This window comes from Diadema setosum, chromosome 15 (genome assembly GCF_964275005.1).
Source record: "Diadema setosum chromosome 15, eeDiaSeto1, whole genome shotgun sequence".
NCBI lineage: Eukaryota > Metazoa > Echinodermata > Echinoidea > Diadematoida > Diadematidae > Diadema > Diadema setosum.
Window position 1 is genome coordinate 5,176,340 of NC_092699.1, and position 24,376 is coordinate 5,200,715.

The 24,376-nt window shown below is 39.9% G+C and overlaps 3 protein-coding genes across 3 annotated transcripts in view; 1 reads left to right on the plus strand and 2 right to left on the minus strand.

The window, feature by feature from the left end:
* Positions 1-592: 592 nt before the first annotated feature.
* On the minus strand, positions 593-17,702 carry LOC140239198 (uncharacterized). The gene is made up of 10 exons (XM_072319079.1): positions 17,602-17,702; positions 16,935-16,939; positions 15,394-15,544; positions 11,865-11,986; positions 10,817-10,993; positions 10,322-10,410; positions 4,930-5,152; positions 2,936-3,058; positions 1,771-1,927; positions 593-803 (listed from the first exon to the last, which is right to left on the minus strand). Exons 1-10 carry the CDS (start codon positions 17,700-17,702, stop codon positions 593-595), a joined length of 1,359 nt encoding a protein of 452 aa, XP_072175180.1.
* A 260-nt stretch (positions 17,703-17,962) lies between these two features.
* LOC140239199 (uncharacterized) lies at positions 17,963-20,497 on the minus strand. The gene is made up of 2 exons (XM_072319080.1): positions 20,357-20,497; positions 17,963-18,355 (listed from the first exon to the last, which is right to left on the minus strand). The coding sequence occupies exons 1-2, from the start codon at positions 20,471-20,473 to the stop codon at positions 17,963-17,965; spliced, it is 510 nt and encodes a 169-aa protein (XP_072175181.1). The 5' UTR covers positions 20,474-20,497.
* A 479-nt stretch (positions 20,498-20,976) lies between these two features.
* LOC140239245 (major facilitator superfamily domain-containing protein 8-like) overlaps positions 20,977-24,376 on the plus strand; it is a 30,142-nt gene continuing 26,742 nt past the window's right edge. The window contains exon 1 of the mRNA XM_072319121.1: positions 20,977-21,052. The gene's annotated coding sequence lies outside the window, so the exon portion shown is untranslated. The remainder of the gene's footprint in view (positions 21,053-24,376) is intronic.

Sequence of the window (24,376 nt, forward strand, 5' to 3'; positions counted from 1 at the left end):
CAGCCAGCTCAACTGAAAAGCTGGAACCTGTAAGCTGGACTTGACCATTTTGAAATGATGGAATAAAAAGCAAATTTGCAATTCAGTTACTACAAATGCGGAAATGCTCACGGTACATTAATCAGGGCTGCATGCTAACCCATTTTTCCTAGTGGTCTGAACCTTAAATTTACTGGTCCAATACTTTTTTTTTTTTTCAACTGGTCCCAACAATGTTATTTTTTGTTATTTTACCTGTAATATCAGACTACTAAATCAAGTAATTCCTAAAAAGTTATTAGTCTGACGGTGATTTATACTGGTCTGGGACCATCGGACTGGTGCCAGTGTTCAGCGTCACATTAATTTTTTGCGTATTTCTTGCAACTTTTGGCTAGCATGAATTCTACAACTTTCTCTGCACGTTTTGAATGGGTTGACAAGCCGCTCTGGAACAAGTAGCGCGAGTGAATGGGACCTACCAATCTACTTCCTCAATGAGAAATTACGACATCTTTCTTTTATCAAGTACTGTAGTTAACATCTACCCATTTGCTGATATTAGAAATGTCTGATACAAAAGCAAACTGGAGATGGAAGTCTTTTAATCAGCCTAGATAATTGAGCACCATGAATACCATGATGACGGCTGCTGCTCAGAAGTGCTACTGCCGCGCCTTCTTGACCGCCGATGCGAGCCTCGTGTCGATCCCCTTGATAGCGTTTCATCACTGCTCAGCTCTGATTCGCTGGAGTCATCCTCTGAGTCTTCTGTCGGTAGGGTGAAAGTTGGGTCAAAGGTCACGTGCACTGCATCGCCGGCACTGTCAAGGGTTTCAATAATGAAATGATTGACACTGGTGGCAAGTTTCACAAACTAACAGCAATTAGCATTTCCAATTTTTATTTCAACCTTACCTCATTGTAGCAAAGTAGGTGCAATAAAAGAGCTATGAAATGATTACTTGATTTGTATAATGCCATCAGAACTCTTTTGATTTTGTGTGCTTACACACAAAATATGATGTATATGCACTTACCATGATAACACATCATATGCAACTCTACTTTGAACCATTTATACTGGCAGCACAAAATAGATGCATGTACCTACCAAGACACAATATGCAACTCTACTGCTTTAAACCATAATTAAGGGTGACATTCTCATTCAAAAAAATTAAAGGGTCAACTTTGTTGGGACTTTGTAACTTTTAGTCATTTTCTTGGGAAAAAACAAACAAACTCAGAAAGACAAAGTAATCAGAATCAGTAGTGAGCTGAGTGAATAAGAAAAAAAAAGTCATTTTTAATAATCAGCTTTATTTCCTCATCATCTATTAAAAACCAACAAAGAGCAAAAATAAAAAGCAAAACAAAACAAACTGTAGAAATGCCTTTCTTATTTCATAGTGATGCAGTGAATAGTGCTGTAAGGCAAAAGGCTAATTGTACAGCTCACTGCTGTAACACGATATATTACAGTCAAACCTGTCTTAACGACCACCTGTCTATAGCAGTCACATCCTGTATATGGCCACTACAAACAATTCCCTCCGAAAAAAAAGGCATGTTAAAAAACCTGTCAGTAGCGGCCACCTGCCTATTACTGCCACTTCTTTTTGTTTTTTGGTTTTTTTTTTTGGTTTTCCTTCGGTGGCTGCTATACATCAACAGGTTTGACTGTATTATTACAGCAAATTATTGCAAATATCATAAAACAAATGTTGAAAGTACAGCTCATTGTTTGGAAGTGACAAATCGAGGCAACAGCTTCACATTTACAGTCACTACCTTTGTCCAGCCACGAGTCTCCATATCCTGAGCTCCTGTCCCCCCGTGATGAAACACTTGTGAGAGTTGTCTGTGTTGGGGCAGGAGATGGTCTCAATGCGGCTCAGGTCAGGGTCAGAGAGCGTCCCCACGTATTGATTATCTGAAGAGAAAACTATTTAAAAAAGAAAAGAAAATGAAATCAAAAGGGGCCTCAGCTTTCGATCCAGGCAGAATCTTTGTCCAAGTCAAAATGACAAACATTGTACGTGTAGAGGGTAAGTTGGGGGGGGGGGGGAAAGAAATATCATAGGTTAATGGACATTCCCATACATTTCCTAATGGATTTTTTTTTTTCTGTTTCTGCTAGCAGGGATCAAAAGAAAATCTTAATGCAGTGGACTCCTGTTATAATGAGGTCCTTGAGATTGCCAGTTTTATTTCGTTATATGAAAATTTTGTTATAACCGAACAAAAGAAAAACAATAAAAAAGCACAGAGCAGATAATATTGCGTCGTAAATTTTAACTTTGTCTGAACAGGAATTTGGGTAAAACTGTGGTCATTATATTCACGGGAATGCACTGTACAACTCAAAAATGCAGAGTATGATCCCTGATACATGTTGGAATGAAAACTGTTGCCACTGTTGCTGGTGTTAAACCAATTATGTATGTACAATTGTTCATCCTGTCGTCATTTCAGTACAGTATTAGTGGTTGGAGTGGAAAAACGTAAACTGACTGCTAACAGTTAGTTGGTACTAGAAGTCGCTAGTGTGACTGAACGCGTATGCTCCCAATGCCAAACACTGGATCGGTGAATCAACTTTGTGTAGGGGTCCAAAATACATGCATTATATTGCACCCAGTGTACAGCAGCGCAAAAAAATAATAATAATAAATAAAATTTAAAAAAATACACAAAACAAAAGAAATCATATGACAGAATAACTCTTGGTTTCCAATTGTCTAAGTGAAAATATCACAGAGCGTTAATTGGGAAGGTAAAAAAGAGAATTAAAGGATTAATTCTTTTGTAAAACCAAAACAACACCAACTGAAATATCACTGTAATTTATGTTGCATCTGTATTTAAAACAGCACTTCACATTACCCACACACCCTTATCTCCATTTACTAAATCTGGACTAAGTCTGAACTGTTCCATCTTCCCAACTTACAGTTGATGGAGCCAACACCATTATCCAGGTCGTAAGAGGAGAAGAGAAAGACATCATCTGTGAGCAGCATGGCATCCGTGCTCCCAAACTCTCCAAGATGGTTCCTTAGCTTTGTCACAGTAGCTGTGGGTTAAAGAAAGATAGAGAGACAACGTCAACATACTGTGTTTTAAGCCCTGTTTTAACAGAGCATTTCAAACTATAGAGTTGCATTGTACCATGACATCATCCGGGTAACGTTACGGTAATCTTTTTTCACCTTGCCTGCTAAACCAGTTGTAGCAAAACGTTGCCTGGACATTGCCACAGTAACCTCCAGTGCCAAATTTTACACTGGCCAGCTAAAGGTAACTGCCGCGACATTACCGCGACGCTACCCTGGCAACTCTCCTATTAGAATGCAACTGCAGTACCATTCCTTTGATACACTCAATGTGCATGGGAAAGATTGCAGACAGAGAATGATTGGTACACTGTGCGCAATCACGTGCATGGACTGTAACCACTGATCTCTACGTACCGGGTAGTTCAGGGGCCCGTTTCATAAAACTTGTCATCAGTGACAAGTTGACATAGATGTGACAAGCTACTGAAATCCTTGCATCTGATTGGCTGAGAGCAAATTTGCCATAGAAATGTGGCAGTTGTCACTGATGACAAGTTTTATGAAACGGGCCCCTGATCACTGATTGTATCAACATTTTGTTTACAGACACACAGTGCAGGCCGGTGGGTGGGGTAGTCGCATCAGTAAACACAGCCCCCTTCATAGATCATAGAAACTTACCTGGGTAAGGCTTTCAATGTGAGTCTGTAAAAAATGTACCCCTTGCTCTCTCCTGTGGTTACCAGGTATACTGGAATTCTAGAGGAATTTTGTTCTCCCAAAGTTGCTGTGACATTGTTGCTGGAAGTGCTGTTAAAACAGGGCTTAAAGCATGTTTTCTTTAGGTGCAGATTGATCAAATTCTGTCCCAAATCTCTCAACCTATTGTGAAAAAAGGGGTGAAATACAAGCAGTTCCACAGATAGTCATGTATGTTCAGCTACGAGAATTGTACATTTTGTATGTGACCGTGCATCACAAAACCAAAAAAAAAGTCACACCCCTTGATTTCATGCGAGGAATCAAAAAAGGTGAAATGGGTCAACTCAAGTCAGTCTCCAGTTTTTCATATTTTTCTGAAAGAGCTATTCTTCTTCTACTTTATTCCTATGTTTGGGATCATAAAATGAATGGGAAAGTGTGTTTTCAGCAGTTTTTCTACAACCTTTTCTTTTTTGTAAAGAAATGATATCATCTTTGTCTAATAATAGAGGGCTCTTCACATCTTGAAAATCCTTTGCACGCTCGCCACGTTCAACTCTCAATACTGATAGCTTTTGAAAGGATAAAGCTACTGCTTTGAAAGTTGGCATTAATCACGAACAGAATGAGTTAATAGAGCATGCTCACTTTCAGCTTAATCTGATAATCCCTTCATTGTCGTTGTTCCTGTGGTTTACATCCTGTTTCTTGTCCCATTCATCGCACAGCTAGCACGGCTTGGTGAAAGATTAACCCGTTGAGGACGAGTCCCGAGTATACTCGGGCAGGTGTCTATGGGAAATGCGTGTTGTAGCAAAATCAAACCGTCTTCAACGGGTTAAGCGCTTGAATAGACCCTGTACTTCAGAGCTTTTTTCTCAGTTCACACTTTTCAACAGTGTGTGCTTTCTTTGCAATATTTAGGTAGATTAGGAGAGTCTATTTGAATTGAGTTACACATTATTTTAAAGCTTAGAGTCTGCTATTTCAGAATCTGCCCTTAACTAAAAATTCATGTCTGGTGACTTTTTGTTGCTTTTGTGATGCAGGGTCACATTCATACATATGCCAGTACATGTACTTGCACGATCATCCACAGCTAGTCTGCATATAATGGAATGTGTGACAGGAAGAAAAAGAAACTACTACTGAGGATAGAGTAATGACACATCAATTAAGAGCTCACCGTTCCTCCAGTCAAGGACCTTAACGTTGGTCCCATCGTCCCCATAGTACACACAGTCACCTGCAATGCCCAGCGAGGTGATTGGTCTCTGCACAAGGGCGCCCTCGCCCAACTGGTTGTGGACATTCTCTGACTCAAACATGACATGGAGAGACTGGTCTCTAAGTTCCCAGAGTTTAATGACTCCATCTTCAGAAGCTGTCACCACTTTCTCACCTTTGACCTGCAAGAGAACACCCAAATATCATTCATTCTATAAAGTATGTGTTACATATTCAGCAAGTCCAATTTTTCACAAATCCAGACTTCTCAACAATTTCACAAGCTGTATAATTTGTCATCATGGAGTGCAGCAATATATGGAAATGTATGCCTGTGCTTTATATTCATTTCTAGATCAGCGTCAATATTTTCATGTTTTAAATTTGACGAATAGCCCCCGACTTGCAAAATTTGCCAAAATAAAAATCCTGTAAATGGCATATGAAGTGTGTAGTTGAGAATAAAAAGGGTAAATGCAAATTACACACTTTTAATTCTGGATGTATTTCACTCGATAAACATGTTTTACTGGTTGCCCACATAAAGAATACGTCCTTCAAGTGCTCCCCACTTCAAATGCTACAAGTTTTATGATTGCCTTAAATGATGTTTGAGAAAAAAACTAGAAATGTCGCTATGGCGACTGATGCCTCCGCCATAATGCATGATTCTCCCAACAGGCGTATAGTACAATGTCTTCACAATGTGTGATCCATGACAGTTTCACATAACTGCCAAATATTGAAATGACATGTTTGTCAGAAATGTCTTGAACTGGGTTTGGTATAATTTTCTAAGAGTGCAGGTACACATATTTGGGGAATTTTGGGGAAGTTTATGCATTGAGTAATTTCCAAGGTATGAAGAAAGAGTGTGATGATGGTACAAAATAGATTTTGTGTGTGTGTGTGTGTGTGTTTTTTTTTTTTTTTTTTTGGGGGGGGGCATTGAAACCTGGCCTTTGACCCTTAACCTTTGACCTTCTGGCTGGAAATTTCCCGGAGAATTTCCATTAGGTAATGCATGTATTAAGTTTTGAAACTAATAATACAAGCATTGCATATACTAGTATATGAGGGAAATAGTAAAATTTTGAGGAGTTGACCTTGACCTTTGACCCCTGACTATTGACCCATGACCCCTAAATTCCCTAGATAATCCCTGCCAGACAGTACATGCATATGTACCAAATTCCACCAAGATACATTGAACCATTTGCAAGAAAAGTGATATTGCAACATTTTCACCTAACCTTTGACCTTTTGACCTTTGACCTTATGACATGAAACTCTCTCTGGAGAATCTTTACGCAGTAGTACATGTCCACACCAAGTTTCAAGAAAATACCTTTGGGCATTGCATAGATATGGGGGATATTGCAACATTTGTAGCATTTGACCTTGACCTTTTGACCTTTGACCTCTTGCCAATGTCACTAAAATCTACTCAACTAATTGTCCCATCATACATCATCCTTGGACCAAGTTTGGTGAAAGCTGCTTCATCCAGTTTTGAGTTATCACGTAAACAGATAAATTTTAGGATTTGACCTTGATCTTTGACCTTTGACCTCTGTCCGATTTCACTGAAAAACTAATCAAGTAATTGTCCCATCATACATCATCCTCCAACAAAGTTTGGTGAAATTTGCTCCATCCAGTCTTGAGTTATCGCGTAAACGGATACAATTTCATGATTTGACCTTGACCTTTGACCTTTGACCTTTAGCCGATTTCACCCAAAATCTAATCAAATAATTGCCCCATCATACTTCATACTTGGACCAAGTTTGGTAAAATTCAGTAAATATTACTCAAGTTATCGCGTAAACGAAAGCGGACGGACGTACGGACGGACGGACAACCCGAAAACATAATGCCTCCGGCACCACTTCGTGGCGGAGGCATAAAAAAACCTTGGTAGCTTTCTTTCAAATACTAATAATCAGACTTAATGGGTTACTATACAAGGGCGAATAGCCCCCTTACCCTAGCCGCACTACATTGGTTCACTACCAAGACAGATCTGGCGCTTCAGTAAGTTCAGTACGTAGTACACTGTTTGTATAATTACAAGGCAAAACTAGTACATACAGCTGTAGAAAACAGTGTGTCCTGTACTTGAAGTTTAGCTGCGGAAATTCATTGTCACCCATAATTGCATGATTTACAAGGACATCAGATTCACAAGCTCACAAACACACGCAAGAAAAGAAAAGACACAAAAAAAAAATCATATTTCTTGTCTGCAGTGAAAATTGGGTTGTATAAGGAAAAAGGCAAGATTGAACTTTCACAGACTGAAACAAGTATGTTGCTTTGGTCTGTTTGTGGTAATTTCTCAAATGAAAAAAAAAAGAAATACACAATGCAAAGAGTGATTATTTGTGAATCTGTTCGACAGTACAAAGGTGTCAGATCAAAGACACTGTCTACAATAACACTTTCACTGCTGAACATTTGTTGGGCAAAACTCCGAAATTAAAAAAAGAAAAGGCAAAATTCATTACACTCTTGTTGCAGAACACATCAAAACTACTCATTTTTTTTTCTCTGCCATCTTGCCCTCACCTATTTTTGTGATGCAACTTTTTCTGACCCGAGATATACATGTACACTATACAGTGAAACCCCGTTATAACAAGGTCCGTGGGACCGGCGATATTACCTCGTTATAACCGGTACCTCGTTATAACCGTACGCATCAAAAACAAAGAAAAACATAAGCACGACATCGGAATATACCCATCAATGAAAGAAACTTAAGAACATCCTTTGCATTGTTATTACACAATTATGGATCATTATTATTGAGATAATAAAGGGAAATTATTTGTGAATTAGACGAAAAAGTAGGGGATGAAATGAGATAATTCTTTATTGTAATTCTTGTTTGTTAATTTTTCCTAACACCAGCGCAAATAGAGTAAAATACAGACGTTGTTTACCATAACTTGCGAGGTATTTTTACGCTGTTGGTGCCCAGCGGGAATGCGATGATTTCATGAATCATTTCAGCTGTAATCTTGTACAATATATGATCGTTGCGCTCGAAGGGATTAAAAATGCGTTCTTTATTTTCTTCTGAAAATCTCTTCGCGTTTTGTACATCCGTTCTTGAAAAATATGCGACAGGATTGAATGTGGAAGGTTACGTTGTGACCCTTTTTACGCAATCTGTACCTCATAGACCATTCTGAAAGAAAGAAAAATCTTCATTGTGAAATGCAGTGTTAAAATTGTGATAATGAACAAACCCAGATCTATTCAAACTAATAAATACGTTTCAGAGACTCCAACTCTCCCGTTTTCGACGGGAGATCTCCTGCCGAAAACCCAAATTTGCAAAATCTCCCGTTCTCCCGTTTGAGATTTAATTTCTCCCGCCCTGGCTCGTTGTCTCCCGTTGGAAAGGATTTCTTACATATTTCTATCGTATGTTGAAAAAATAAGTCTTAGATAGCACCAGAGAGCATCTAGAACCCTGGGAATTTCGCGCTTCGCACACATCAACTTTGAGTCTCCCGTTTGCTAGGGGTTTCCGGCGGGAGAATCTCCAGATCAGAAGGTACTTTGGGTTGGAGTCTCTGACGTTTGTTTCTTTTTTCTGATTTAGGTTAACATGCGTTATTCAACTATTTTTTACGCTACTGTCACCTGGCGAGAGATCTCGCGATAATTTCAGAGTAACATACATGCGTTGAGAGGTATTTTACACTGTTGGAGCCCAGCGGGAATTCGATAATTTCATGAATCATTTCGGCTGTAATTTTATACAATGTATGATCGTTGCGTCCGACGGGATTAAAAATGCGTTCTTTATTTTCTTTCGAAAATCTCTTCGCGTTTTGTACATCCTTTAACTGTTAAATGCGTTTGTTTCTTTCTCCAAACACCGATTAAGTAGGTTAACATGCGTTATTCAACTATTTTTACGCTACTGTCACCCGGTGAGATCGCGATGATTTCATCAATTATTTCGGCTTTAATCTTACACACTCATATTTAAATTATCATTTGTTAAATGATAATGACCAAATCCAGATCTATTCAAATTAATAAATGCGCTTGTTTCTTTTTCTGAACACCGATTAAGTAGGTTAACATGCGTTATTCAACTATTTTTACGCTACTGTCACCCGACGAGATCGCGATGATTTCATTAATTATTTCGGCTTTAATCATATACACTCATATTTAAATTATCATTTGTTAAATGATAATGAACAAATCCAGATCTATTCAAATTAATAAATGCGTTTGTTTCTTTTTCTGAACACCGATTAAGGAGGTTAACATGCGTTATTCAACTATTTTTACGCTACTGTCACCCGACGGGATCGCGATGATTTCATTAATTGTTTCGGCTTTAATCATCCACACTCATATTTGCTAAGCAGCAAAAGAACTGGAAGTCGGAACTAAAAATGGAAAGGATATAATAATGAGTTGCACACGCATTCCAATTGTCCATTTTTGGCCACAAGTGTCGCTACATGAAAAGTTTTTGAATGCGTTATCTTTTTTTTTTTCTTTTTTTTTTTTCTCGCTGCGGTGTGGTCTGCCCTAATATCACGCACGCCTATCTCGCGGAAAAGAAAATCGAATGATTATGTTTGATTTAGTAGGAACATCGGAAGGCATTCCTGTGTCTTATCGCGTGATTTAGAAGAAAACATAGAAGGAATGGTTCCCTGCAAAACGGAAAAAGACGTGGATAGCGTGAATTCGGTTTTCAGTGTTTCGTTTGTCGCGTGTTTGAAAGCGGCAATTTAGTCAAGAAATGGAACCTCGTTATATCCGATCAAATTGCTTATAATATGTTTTTCTTTATCATGATGCACCGAAATTGTCCTCGTTATAACCGGAATCTCGTTATAACCGAACTCGTTATAACCGATTCGTTCTGCCATAGGTTTACACGCAAAGGAAAACGGGACCGACGCGATCACCTCGTTATAAGCAGTTCCTCGTTATAACCGAACTCGTTATAACGGGGTTTCACTGTACACAATCTGGTGCACATGTACAGTTTTGTATGTTACATGAGTATAATTGTATGCTTTTTGTCAACATGTTCTACATGCACAGAAAGGCTGTACTGTAAAAGAGAATGTTCTCACATGAGTAATTTTTCTAGCTCTACCAAGGAAGATTAATTGTGCATGTTTTTACTTACATTTAATCAAAACATTGCATAGCGGTATATAATGTACGCAAAAATATTTGTGTGCTTTTTTTATTTTTTAGCTATTTTCTGGCTGCGCACAATGCATGAATATTTCCCCACTGTGAGAATTTCCACTTTTACAGTATGCCACAAACTTACAAAGAACTATTTTGACTCTCACCTTGATGCAGGTAACACTGCCCTCATGGGCCAACGAAGAAAACTCATTTGCACCAGACTGGATGTTCCACATCTCAACCTTACCCCCATCTAGAGACAACAAATGAATGAGAATGATTTAAGCCGGATGCTGCAAAACCCACTCACCCACTTGCCAAGGGTAACCAAAACTCACCGTCAGGCAAGCAATACAAATGGGCAGTTGCCTTTTAACCCCAACTAGGCCGGGAAGACCTGGGAGGACATACTGTTAGCAGAAAACATGTAAGGATTCTATTTCTTCATCATAGCATGCATCAAATATTGAAGTAACCACATGATTACAAAGTGTACATATGTATATACGGAGAAAAGAAAGCAGGCAATCACTGCATCTCTGAGGTATTTCCTTTCCTTACCATCAATGATTCCAAAACATTGCTCTCATTACAGTTTAGAAAGGACAGAGTTTAACATAAGCTGTAACATACTGGCATATGGTAAAGACTAGACTTACCTGATCCAGTCACTACGCAGGAATTTGCACGCAGAAAGTCCATAGCAGTGACAGGGTTGTATGTGTAAATGGATAAAATCTCCTTGTGTAAGCCTAGGTCCCACACCCGAACACTGCAGTCCATGGAGGAGCTGAGAGCAATCCGACACGATGCTTCATCCAGGTCAAAGTGACTGGCTGTAGTTAAAATGATATGCAACTATTAAATATACATAATAAATTATTCATGATCAGTAATTAGGCTTACATTTCACACCAATTTGTTTCTTCTGTTATGATAATGCATGTTTTGGTTGTATCTATTACAATACCATCTTGCCCATGTACAACTGTAGCACGGCCTTTGTCAAGGACTACACATTGATGAAGCCAACGTCTAAAGCAAGGAGTACCTATATCTTGATTTATTTTGATATGACATTATCATTCAGAAGACACCTGGGGGTGTTTCATCAATTTCGTCAGCACTGACAAGTTGTGAGTCTCTGACAATTTCAGCAAAATCTGTGGTCACTGACTGTTACCATGGTGATTGTCAGAGACTGACAACTTGTCAGGGCTGACAACTTTCATGAAACGGCCCCCTGGTGGAACAAAATCAAAGTATCTGAAACAACGCAACCAAAAAGCCATTTTCATTTGCTTTCAAACTCATGACACTCAAGTCCTCTGCTACTTTCAACAGTCTCCGAAATCATTTCAATTTATGGCTATTAACTCTCACTCCAAATGAAATAAAAAATGTAAAATGAAGTACAACTAGTTACTACTTTATATCTAAACTAGATACACTCTGAAGTACTGCCAAATTGAATGAATATCCACCCTTTGTATATTTAGCTTTTATATTCCTTATAATACCAAAAGAAAATAAGTTTACTATGCCTTTTTTTTAAAGACCTTTTTAGTAAAGTGAATCTTTACACAGATTCCAGATAGCTTCAATCTTACCCCTTACATTTTTTTCTTCTCATATAAAATATCATTCAGCTGTGACAAGTATGTGTACCATATTTTGATGTTGAAAAAGAAAACCCTAAAGACTTACCTAAAGATTTGCTTTCTTCCCTGGACAGAAGATAGACAGAAGTCACTGCACCACTATGTCCACCAAGATTACATATTTCCGCTCCTGTGCTCAGATCCCAGGCTTTCACAGTTGTGTCCCGACTGATGATTGAAAGTTTTAGATAGAGAGTTGGAATTTAACAAAGGTTGATTGGTGTTGAGAAGGTGATTTGACATTATACCACATCTCAATCTTTTTTCTCCCTTTTTTTTTCACATTACAACATGATTATTTTGCTCTGGCTAATGGGGACGGACTGAAAGTGCTTCTTGACATTTTGCATTGTACTTTAAAAACTCCAGTCACACAGCTGAGATTTCAACACATTATGATGCTCAAGGCAAAAAAATATTGATTTACTTAAATATCCACAATAGAGGAACAGTAAGGTGTAGAATTATCTATAGATGCTGAACAGGGGCAGTCATTTGATGAGATCTGAATCAAAGATCCTGTCATCAAGAATCGAGCACATCAACCACTATACCAGTATCTCCACTGCTGCTGAGTGTAAAGAAGTACTAAAGAAGAAAACATAGTAATAAACAAAACACTGTTGGAATCATCAGATTAAGGCAATAAACAGCAATGCTAGCCTTCACACATGAGGATACATTGTACAATGCATGTGCATAAACTTTCTTATATTTATGTTCCTTTTTATATTGTCGTGGGGATGTCACGCACTTCAATGTGTCATTTGAGCCAAAGTGTTTCTAACCCTGCTTTAGGGGTCACATAGGATCACCAAAGTTACGAAATGAAATGAATGAATGAATGAGTGATTCCCAAGCAAACATCGACAACAAACATGAAAAAGTAAAAAATTAAAGAACACTACACTGTACAGTTGGTAAAAAGAACTAGCAATAGCAAGCAGGCTAGCCAAGGCCAGTCCTTTCAACAATTTACATTTTTGCAATTTTTACAGAAGTAATGTTTACATATGTTATCATTTTCTAATAAAGGATTTATTGAGAATAGCTTAAAGATAATAAAAAGTTTTGGCACCTCAAAAGCTTCCCTGAATTTCCTTGTCTTGGTTTGTGTTTCATGTTAAAGTACGTTGTCTGTGAGAATTACTCGCCCCAAAGTGCTCTCATGTCTTAGTAATCATGCAATAATGGTTTCGTACCAGAGCCGACGCTGACCAGCGTCGATAAATATTGTACGAAACCACTGACTGCGACCAGCAGCGTGCAGCCCATTGTACGCATAGCTAACTGCGACCAGCAGCCCCATACGCATAGCGTAATGGGGCTTCGCAATGTAGCATTCAGGATCATGACAGAATTAGTATCGCGGGTAAATGTCAACTTAAAATCCAAAAAAAATTTTCGATTTGTAGACTTACCAATTAAGTTGAAGTATTGAAAACAGGCTTCGAACAACGTTTGGTTCTGCCAATAGTCCCTTTCTGTTCGAATTGATGACTGAATGTGACTCGGTCGAGAGGACCTTGGGAGAGCTACATACACTGGATACCATGGTCAGCGCATGCGCACACAAACATCTTATCCGTTCATGGATTTGAAATTTGTGTGCATGTGATGTGTTCGCATGCACTGGCTGTAGTATTCAGTGTACTGTATGTAGCTCTCCTAAGGTCCTGTCGACCGAGTCACATTCAGTCATCAATTCGAACAGAAAGGGACTATAGGCAGAACCAAACGTTGCCCGAAGCCTGTTTTCAATACTTCAAGTTAATTGGTAAGTCTTCAAATTGAAGAATTTATGGGATTTTAAGTTGACATTTACCCTGCGATACTAAATCTGTCATGATCGTGAATGCTACAATGCGAAGCCCGATTACGCTATGCGTATGGGACTGCTAATCGCTATGCGTATGGGGCTGCTGATCGCAGTTAATTGCATGATTACTAAGACATGAGAGCACTTTGGGGCGAGTAAGTCTCACAGTGTTAGTTATATGAAAGGTACTTTAACCCTATTCTAACTGGGCTATTTGAGACCAAGTTTTTACTGGGGGGGGGTCAATTTGACCCCCCCCCCTTCAGATCTCGGCCGCCGATCGCGCGATCGCCGCAAAATTTTGCGTGAACACAGAGCCGGATGTCAACTACAAGATTACATGGTCATACAATAGAAAAATTTTGATTTCATATTTTTTAATAAATTAATTACGCAAATTAACGCATGAAATCATATTTTCACCTATAACTCCATCAAAAAGACTGAAGGATTATTTAATTTTTGTGTCAGAGTTCCTCAAGACACATCAAACAATTTTCTAGTAAAAAAATAGCGCAATCAAAATCATTTTCTTTTCTTTTTTATTGTTTTGTTAATTTCTTATGTATTTTATTGTTTTTTCGATCTTTTGTTTTCTATTGTTTTTTTGCCAAAATTTGTTGGAGGCACTTTTTCAAGCTTATCTACATTAGAATTGATTTATTTCAATGGTTAAAAGTTGAAATAATCTAATTTATATCAATTAAACAAAAAAACACAGTTTGCATTGGATTTGCACACGAAATCATGAATTCGAGCGTTTTTCGGGTTGACATGCATATATGCAAAACATTGCATAACTTCAGAACGGTGTACCCGAACGTCGCAAATTTGGTCTCAAAATATGCGGGAGACTCAAATGAAAAAAGTCATGAAACGACGCGGCAAAATCTTTGCGCGTTGCGGACCCGTGGCGCGAAACGTCGAGGGGGAGGTCAATTTGACCCCCCCCCCCCCCCCAGTTAGAATAGGGTTAACCTGAAACACAAACTAAGACAAGGAATTTCAAGGACACTTTTGAGGTACCAAAACTTTTTATTATCTTTAAAGGACAAGTCCACCTTCATATACATGTGGGTTGAGTGAATGCAACAATATTAGTAGAACACATCAATGAAAGTTTGGGGAAAATCGGACAATCCATCCAAAAGTTATGAATTTTTTAAGTATCTGTGCAATCACTGCTGGAGAAGACTACTACAGTGTAATCCTGATGTCATACATGTATGCGTACAACGATATAAAGAAAATAAAAAGAGAATTTCATAGAACTTTACTTTTTGAATACAGTGCAAATTTCTTTGACTTGTTACTGACATATGTTAAGGGTAATTATTATTCCCCCTGCCTTCTGAAAGAGAGAAGTCAAGTGTTCTTTTGTTATGCGAGAAAAGTGAAAATATGTTGAATTTTCTTCATTCTTTCTTTATAGCGTTGTACTCATGTGACATCACAAGCTTTAGTAGTCTTCTCATCCAGTCTTGAGTGGGCAGAAACTTCAAAAATTCAGAACTTTTGAACGGATTGTCCGATTTTCCTCGAACTCTCAATGATGTGTTCTACTAATATTGCTGCATTCAATCAACCCACATGTGTAGATGAAGGTGAACTTGTCCTTTAAACATTATTCAATAAGAGATATTTTCTTAATACTGACTTGCTAAAAACGTTCTCGGCCTATATCACTCCTTCTGATAATCAGAAAAATACCAGAAAACTTAAGTAAACAGTCGTCTGATCCCTTTGTACACTGTACCTGCCGGAGAGAATGATGCCATCGCTGCAGTGAACGCTGGAGATCAGATCATTGTGTCCTTCCACATCTCGCACCGAGAACCTGTACGTCACCCAACGCTCTCTCTTCTTGGCCAACTCTGATTTCCCTTTTGGTGGGGGCCTCAGTGGAGCTATCAATATTCACAGCAAAAAGGTATGCACAACATGTACTACACAAAGTCAACAATGGAGTTTCTATCTTGTATTTAAGTACCCAGCAGGTAAACTCATGGAGCTGTAAATTTATAGAGATGCTACGCTACAGTGTATTTTAGTTCCTCCACTGGATTGGAGTAACTGTGAAGGAGCAGTGTCAAATGGGGATTACAAATATTGTGCAGTTTGGTTCATACAATAATGCCTATTATAACATTTGTGACCCGCTACAACAAAATGATCCTAAAGTCGGGCGAGGTCGATTATTTGAAAATTGCATGATATAATTCCCTAATATTTCTGCTTTAGATTGATATATAACACATTTTATGAAAATAATCGGCTGCGGAGATATCGATGTTTAAAAGAGAGCATGTCGAGACGTCTGGAAAATCACTGTTTCGAGAAAAGCGCCCTAAAAGTCTTCCTTTCGAGGCAATCGCTATCAACGGACACGCAAATCAGCTTTCACCTCTGGACAATAGAAGGTAAGCCCTAGCAACCCCCGAAGAGTTCATTCAAGCACATCAGCGTTGGCGGTCTCCTCACCAACCAATCAGAGACCAGGATGTGAGAAGCGGCTGAGCATAGCGCACCCCGCCCGCACGCACCAGTCGACTGGGCAGTGTGCGAGCTTCACGCTTCGGTTAGCAGCAAGCAGCAAACTGACCAATGAGATCACTCTGGTCGTTGTTAGGGGCGGAACCTATCTGTGACACTCAATCCAAATTTTCGAACCAGTTTCTGCTTCGTTGAAACGCCAAAAAACATGGCTCAGAAAAACGCTATTTTTTAGTCTTTCCTTTGATCATTTTGCTTCAAAATTTCGACAGATGATAGAAGACATGTTAGACTCCAATAATATATCAAAATCAGAAAATCGTAAGTTTTGACCAATTTTAATGCTCTGACTTCAAACTTGATTTTCACGGCTTCGACCGTGCGCGACTTTAGGACCTTTTTGTTGTAGCGGGTCACATTTTATACTTGAAAATAGTTGTAGAATTCCTTTGTATTTGTCATGGAAGATGGTCCTAAGTAAATGGCATCATTTTGAGCATTTTTGCACAAGCTTTGGTCAAGGGTGAATAAATCTTGAATGTATGACTGACACCTACATTGTATAACTGAAACTGATGACAGAATGTTTAGAGACTTCTAAGGATATGTTTATTTAGAACACTGAAAGTGAAAAAAAAAAATGTCATTTGCATTGATATAATCATGTACATTGTAGATATCATCATCCATAAAAATAGAATATTAAAGGAAAAGGTTTGCCATTGTACACAGTTCAGCATTAGCGAGCCTCCCATCTGATGTTTATTATTGATCAACATACATTGAATGTGCCACATTTTTTACTTTCCCTGGGAGGAGTGAGAAAATTGATGCAGGGCAGGCAAGTGTGAGCTGGGTTGTTGGGGCAACAAATACATGTAGGCCAGAAAGCTGTTTATTCCTTTACTTTCCACTGAATCTATCATCGCTGGGGTGACAAGACCTTGTATTATATCTGCAATTTTGGTGGAAATGACTTTTTCGGATTAATGGTCAAATAATGAGTTGAGTGATGTCCTGTTCAAATCTCAACTGTCTTACTCCAAATATGAAGCCACCATGGCATGTCAAAGGAAAGGCTTTCCCATTCGCTATTATAGTGCTTTGGCCGCCATGTTTTTTGGCTCTCCTGAACATTTGACATTTTGTAGATACGAGGTCTTGTCGCCCCAGTGACACTATACTTTCCAGGGAAATGGCAAGTTCATTGTAATGCGCTCATTGGAAACTGACAAAAATGAGGGAATGTCAACTATTAATTCTGAAACCCATCCTCCTCACTTGTAAGTAACATGAAAATATCACAGCAATTCTCCTTCACAAAATTCCCAATATTTCAGAAGCGCAGAAATGCAAATACACAGATCATGCACTGGAAACAGCATGCTGTGAAGTTTAAAGGCACATGGTCCCGGTGTTTTAGTCAAATGTGTATGCCGGCGCACGGAGCAAATTTCCTATAGAAACCTACGCTATCGACTCCTCTTTAGCGCTTACGCTTTGGCCCATTTCCCCCGAGTCCAAAGAAGTCCGATCCTCTGTAGGCATTGGTCCGATCACAGCTCGGCTCATGATTCGGCTGAGGGGGATGGCAGCTTTAGCAAACTTCTTTTGTGATGTCATACTCAGAAGCATATAAACATGCTTCCTGGCATCACTACAGAATACGTGACATGCAGAGAAGAAAACTAAGGCAATGTTACCTAGCAACACCTACATGTACACGCTTTACTCTTGATGACAGCTCAACTTCGGCAATCTTCGTATCATGCTAACGGTGATTGGCAGTATCATACAACAGCGCCCTCTTAACCCACCGGGACTATACGCCTTTACGATAAATGCTTACTACCTGTCGGGCCTGTAACGGGTGATGCCGATGTGCTTTCAGCTTGCTGGTTCTTTGGGTGTCTCTCCTCTCTAGGCCTCTTGACTGTGAGTTCTTCCCCAGTGCTCTCCTTGAATCTGCCCCCTTCCTGCCTTCTCACCACCGCTGCATCACCATCATGGGATCTTTTCATCATACCTCCAGCTTCCTCTCCTCCTGTCCGGCTCTCTTTCCCGTCGGATTCCGGTGTTAATGTTGGTCGATGAGATGCCGAAGGCTCGCTATGTGCTGTAGAATGTTCCGGTGCACTGGCAGACTTCTCTGGAGTATTCACATCATCCTGTAACTCCTTGAGTTTCTCTCGGATTAGAACACGTAGGGACCTCTTCTTTGACACCTTCAACAAAGGACAAGAAAGTATATGTTGTCTTCAATTAAGTAGCTAACACATCATTCAATGTTTTACTGTTTAAAATTTATTTCTTTCTTTCTTTTTTGCTGTTGTTGTTGACAGCCATCTGGATAATTGAGGGGTTAAAGGCACAGCACCCATGGTCCCGGTGGTTTAGTCAAATGCGGATATATGAAAATCCTATGTTTCAACTGGGCATTACCCCCCCCCCCCCCCCCACTCCCATGATCTTTTAGAACACTTACATATGTAATGAACGAAAATTTTGATGCCAAATTGCTTCAAACAAGCAATCTATCGATCTGTTTTAATTAAAACTCAATTTTTTTCCAAAACAATAAGTTCAAATTTTTTCTTCTTCTCATCATGGAGAGTGGACATCTCACAAAACACAGTAGCTGAACTGACTGCGGCCAGCCTGACAGCAAAGTAATATGGTGCTTCGTACGTGGTAGCTTTGCCCATGAAATTCAACTTGAAAATTTGATTTTAACTCACGACGTGTTACATTTGGTTCTTCATATGGTTTCTTTCTGACCATATTGATGATTTTTCTTGATCCGGTCAATCGTAAACCTGTCCGTAGTTAATACTGCCGATGCACTTAAACCAATGTGCTTTATACACTTATACACTTGCGCACAAGTCCCCAATCCTTCATTCCCAGCATCAGTTGTCATACTATGGAAGGGTTCACGATTAACCAAATCAAGAAAAATCTTAATCTAGACAGAAAGAGATCTTTTTATGAACCAAATTTTGCAAGTCATAATACGGCAACGACTAAACAACATCTCCACGTATTCAAATTGAAATTGCTTTTCATCTTGAAGTTGAAATTTAGGGGCAAAGCCACCACTTACGAATCACCAAGTCCTATCGCTCAACAGTGTACAAGACACATCTGCAGCCGGAACATGCTTCACGTTCGACTCGCAGTTGGGTTACTACTACGAAATGAAGATTAATTTTCACATCCACCGGTATGGGCTGTAAGTTACGAGAAAGGTCGGTATAAAAGAAGAAAATCGCCGATCCCGAATACTTGGTTACAATGAGGAGTGAACTGTAGGTACCGAACTATGTCAACTAATCTTCAATTGCAGAAAAGTAAACAAACAACTTCGATCAAGATCAATACCTGACATAGCTCCACCCATAAAGTCACGTGAATTGGCCAAATCTGAACACCGATATCGAACACATACTAATTACTACATAGCACGCACGAAAGTCTAATTGATTTGCCGACACTTGGTGCAAAACTGGTGTCATTTTAACTCGGAAATTTAAGCCTTTTGGGGAAATTTTACAGTGAAAAAGACGAATTTCGGCATTTGGAACGCTGTTCTGTACACAGGTAAGGTACCCGGTATAAATTGTGTTTTGAAAAGTGTCTGGAGCCCCTAACTCAGTTAGTCAAGGCAAGTTATAGTGAGGTGCCCGCACCTCGCCAGGGGCCCGAATACCGCCACCCTGCTTAAAATTGTTACAAGCGCGTTGAACAAAAAAAAAAAATTATGCCTGGGACATTGTGCTCAGTAAGCTTGAAAGTTGAAACTTGACAGGGTTACCACAACCAAGCAAACTGTGGTGAAAATCGAGCAGTTTTTCGCAAAAATCTTTAATTTATATTAAATTAAGAATTAATTTATGTGTACAATGTTAATGGTGTAGGCCTACTGAATACTAACGCTAGTACTCTAACAGTTATACAAGTGATTAAAACTTATACTATCTAGTATCGGCTGGCTGCCCGGCCCGCGCCCGCGCCCGCCCGGCCCGGCCGGCTGGCTGGCCGGCTGGCTGGAGCTGGCTGTCCTTCATCAAACCAGTCATACCGACATCATCTGAGTTCGCAATCGTATACAAACAATACGTACTGCAATGAACAATTGACACACACAAGAAAGACTTTTCTCAAAAGTTGTTTCATGGTAGTGACACGACGGCTGATTTTTACTGCACACAAGAAGTACAATGTACCTTTAATATTTCTTCTTGGTTGAGTGGTCTATCAAGACGTTCCAATGTTTCAATTTGACGCAATTTCTTTCGGAGTTTGCGGACTTCAGCCACAATATTGGAGGTGTCTTCTGCCATCTTTCAGCCAATAAACTTAATTTCTTTCGATTACTGTATCTTGCAGCAATAACACGTAGAGATAGCGCCGCGCAGAGGCGCACGCGCATGCAGAGCTACCGTATACTCTTTTAATAAGTTAGCTTTCTGCTCGCTGCGCCGTTGCGCCCTACAGTGTACGATTAGGTCAGCTGATTGTTCCCACGTACCACCTGACCTTTTCACGAACACTAACTGGACGTCCTGTCATATTGATCATGTCGACTCGATTCTTCAGGCAGCTTGGCGCTTCCTTGATCCTGCAGACGTCGATCAGTAGCAGAGTGACGTGACGGGGATTTTTATGCAGCGGAAACACCGCAACTAGCTGCAGCCGAAAGAACCCATTTACATCGTCGTTACACAACTTCTCCAACACCCGGTGGTCGAACATGGTCTAACGTTCTACATTAGACTCTAGAGTCGAAGCATTTGTTTCTAGTTTACATATATCTACAGCTAGCAGCTTCAGCATCGCCTTACAAATTTCGGCAACCACGCCACGCAGTTCTGTGGACTGTGCTGTGCTGGTCAATGAACAGAGGGGCATTTCAGTGAAAGGTATGCGAGGTTCCTGTCGTTGTATCGTTTTCAAACCATGCAAACGTTTCTGCTTTTGGGTTGTTGTTTTATCGTCATTTTGTTCAAAAAATGCTAAAAAGAGTCAATCATACTCTTAAGGGCTTTTTACACTTGTGTTTCTTAACCCCGGACTTTCTCTGACCCAGGACTATCGTTAAAGGTCCAGTTTACCTTTGGGAGCAGTGATTTCAAAAATGTTCAAGATATCACATTTGATGCATATGTGTAGGTCTGTTGTATCATAAAACATCCTACCATATGAAATATTTGCAATAAAACCTAAAATATAAGGAAATATCAGGGTTTTTCTCAATAAACCGTAACTGTATACGGTTTAGTCTGGAAACATTTTTATTATAACTATTGTTCACATTTCGTGTATTTAACAACACTTAACATCGATTATACGGATTCAAATTTTGACAGTGGTTGTTCGTAATTCTATCCCTAACTCACATTTTAGAACTATTTTAAAGCACTGATGCTTTCATCTGCAAATGGTAAATCATGCCTTTAAAGTTTAGTCCCGTACCAATTTTTTCAGCTTTTTACACTCGCCAATTAGTCCCGTACTATCTCTTGTCCGGGGCTAAGGAGAAAACTGACCTTTTTACACTCGTATTTCTTAGCCCCGGACTTTCCAAACCACATGAATATTCATAATTACGCTGTGTAGGCCCTACTGTACACGTACACGCACGCACCGGCAGCACTTGATTACCTCGTTTCTGATTGGTCAGTGAGGGTCGGACTTCGTCTCCGTCGCTTAGCCCAGGATTATTTTTTCGTTCTGTTTACACTCACTTGCTTGGCTGCAATTGCGGTGCTAACCCCTGCTATTTTGCAGGGCCAGATAGTACCGTACTATCGGTGGGGCTAGCCCACTTTGGCAAAAACGAGTGTAAACAGAAAGTGGGCTAAGGATAGTCCCGTACCAACGGTGGGGCTAAGGCCCCCCCCCCCCCCCCCCCCTTAGCCCCACCGTTGGTCCGGGGCTAAGCAAAAATTTACAAGTGTAAAAAGCCCTATAGAATTAGCATAAATCTTATGCCATCCCATAGCTGGGTCTAGCTAACGGTTAGGAGGGGCCCAGCGTTTCTGCGTGATTTGATGCTGCGGCGGGGGGCCGATCTCTGCAGCACTTGGTTGTGGACAGCATCTTCCGTCCTTTAGTAGCCCGACCAGACGCTGTGTCGCGCTACGTATGTACAGCGGCGACTGGGCGGTGTATTTAGTCCTTTAGCAACCCCGGCGCGGAGCGCTGTTGATGAACACGGTGCGTGTTGGGGATCGCTGGTGCGGTTACTTCTGTCCTTGACTGAAAGATTGGTCTGGGGGTGTTTCACAAAAAAAGAAAAAACAAACATACAAACAAACAAACAAAGCTGTTCTTTGAGTGTTCTTAAATTTACGGAGCGAAGGACTTAAAATGGAACTAATTTTAGTAATTAAAAGTTACTGTAAAATTACTGCCATAGGAGCTCCCTACTGGTGATCAGTTCTTATCTTAGGAATATGAGTATGACATTATGTGCTATTTATAGAATGTATAGACTAGACTACTTATCAGAATCTCAATAATTCAGCACAAGAACTGATCACCAGTTGTTCTTAAGTCATTCTTATAAAAATCTTAACTTTTAAGAGCAGCTTTGTGCAACACCCTCCCACCCCCCCCCCCCATATCTGGTCAATCGGTCTGTATCTGGTCGCCCCTTAGATGTATTTTCCCCAACTGCCCAAGGAGGTTCACAAGAGAAAGGAGGCATGACCGTCTTATTTCCTTTGCTAGATCATAGATGTTCCATACCGCCGCTCAAAAATATTTGAAGCATTGTGCCAAACTAAGCCCGGCCTGGGGCTGTAAACCCCGGGGGCGCTCCTTGTACACAGTTTATACTGTCTGTGGGCTTCGTGTTCGGCGTTCGGGCTGTGTTTCGCAGTTTATAGTGCCAAGCAGGATCTGCCACGCAGATACACTTGTAGGAAGACAATTTACTTGTGTCTCATTGCATCATCACCAGCCACTTTCTAAGGAAGATAGAATACGTCTTTGTGATGGTAATTACTTTTTGCCATCCCTTAAGGTACACGTAGGACTCAGGAGCCTAGGTGGTACAGACACGAGGATGTGCAAAAATATGCTGAAATAAAGATGAAAATTATTTGACTGGGCATACCCGGGCACTAATCTGATGTATCTATCAGTGTTATACTTAAAGATTATTCCATTAGTTTTATTTGTGGAAATTAAGTGGAAAAGTGATAAAACCGTCTTTCCAGGATAATACAGTTTCAAACATTTTCACATGATACAGCTCTGATTTACACTTTTGCACAAATATCTGGACAGAATTGACTTTTGTTTTACATGCTTTATCATTATGTGATATTTCATTTCATTTGATAAATGAATGAGCAAAATATAGCCCACATTGCAAGTGTATCATCTGTATGTTAACCTTCAAAATGAATCTACAGATTGCTCAGCAAGGCAGCGTCGTCAAACATAGATCATCCAATGCACAAGAAAACCTGACAACTGTTTGAACAATATAGCCAGTTGGAACTCCAACCCTTAAACCTCCTTGGCTCCGTAGAGACATGATCATCTGGCTTTGACAAAGAATCGAGAGTGATAACGTCAAAAGAAGACTCCTGCGGACAGACTGATCTTTTGTAATCATGCTGGTCTTTAAAAAAAATTAACCATTAAATAATTTAAAATTAAAAAGATCAACACGTGTTGATCTTTAAAAAATTAACCAAGTAGGTAAACATGAAACCAATGTAAATTTTTACGTACACATTGCAGCGCATCCAGGCAATTACCCCCAGAGGGCAATTACTCTCCCCCCCCCCCCCCCCCCAGCTAAATACTGAATTAGTGGTAAGGTTAGAGTGAAGATTAGGGTTAGGGTTACAAGTGTGGGTTTAGGGTTAGGAGTTTGGATTCGGGTTAAGATTAGGTTCAGGATTAAGATCAGGATAAGGGCCAGATGAAGGGTCCAGGGTACATGTAATTGCTCAGGGGGTACATTGTAATTGCCCTAGACCCACATTGTAGTACGGTATTAGTAACTTTATGATCTAGACCTCTGCCATTGCGTTGGGTCACGTTGTCCAATTGCTTTTTAAATTATCCTGGACACCTCGGCCAGGTCGATCTGTCCAGGCCAGGGTTCTAGTGCTCAACACTGTACACGTATACATTGTACAATGTACAAAGTAATGTACATGTAGATGAGCTACCCCGGGTAAGGCTATCCTGTAGTCCAGTTTTCCAACCCACCCCTCCCCCCC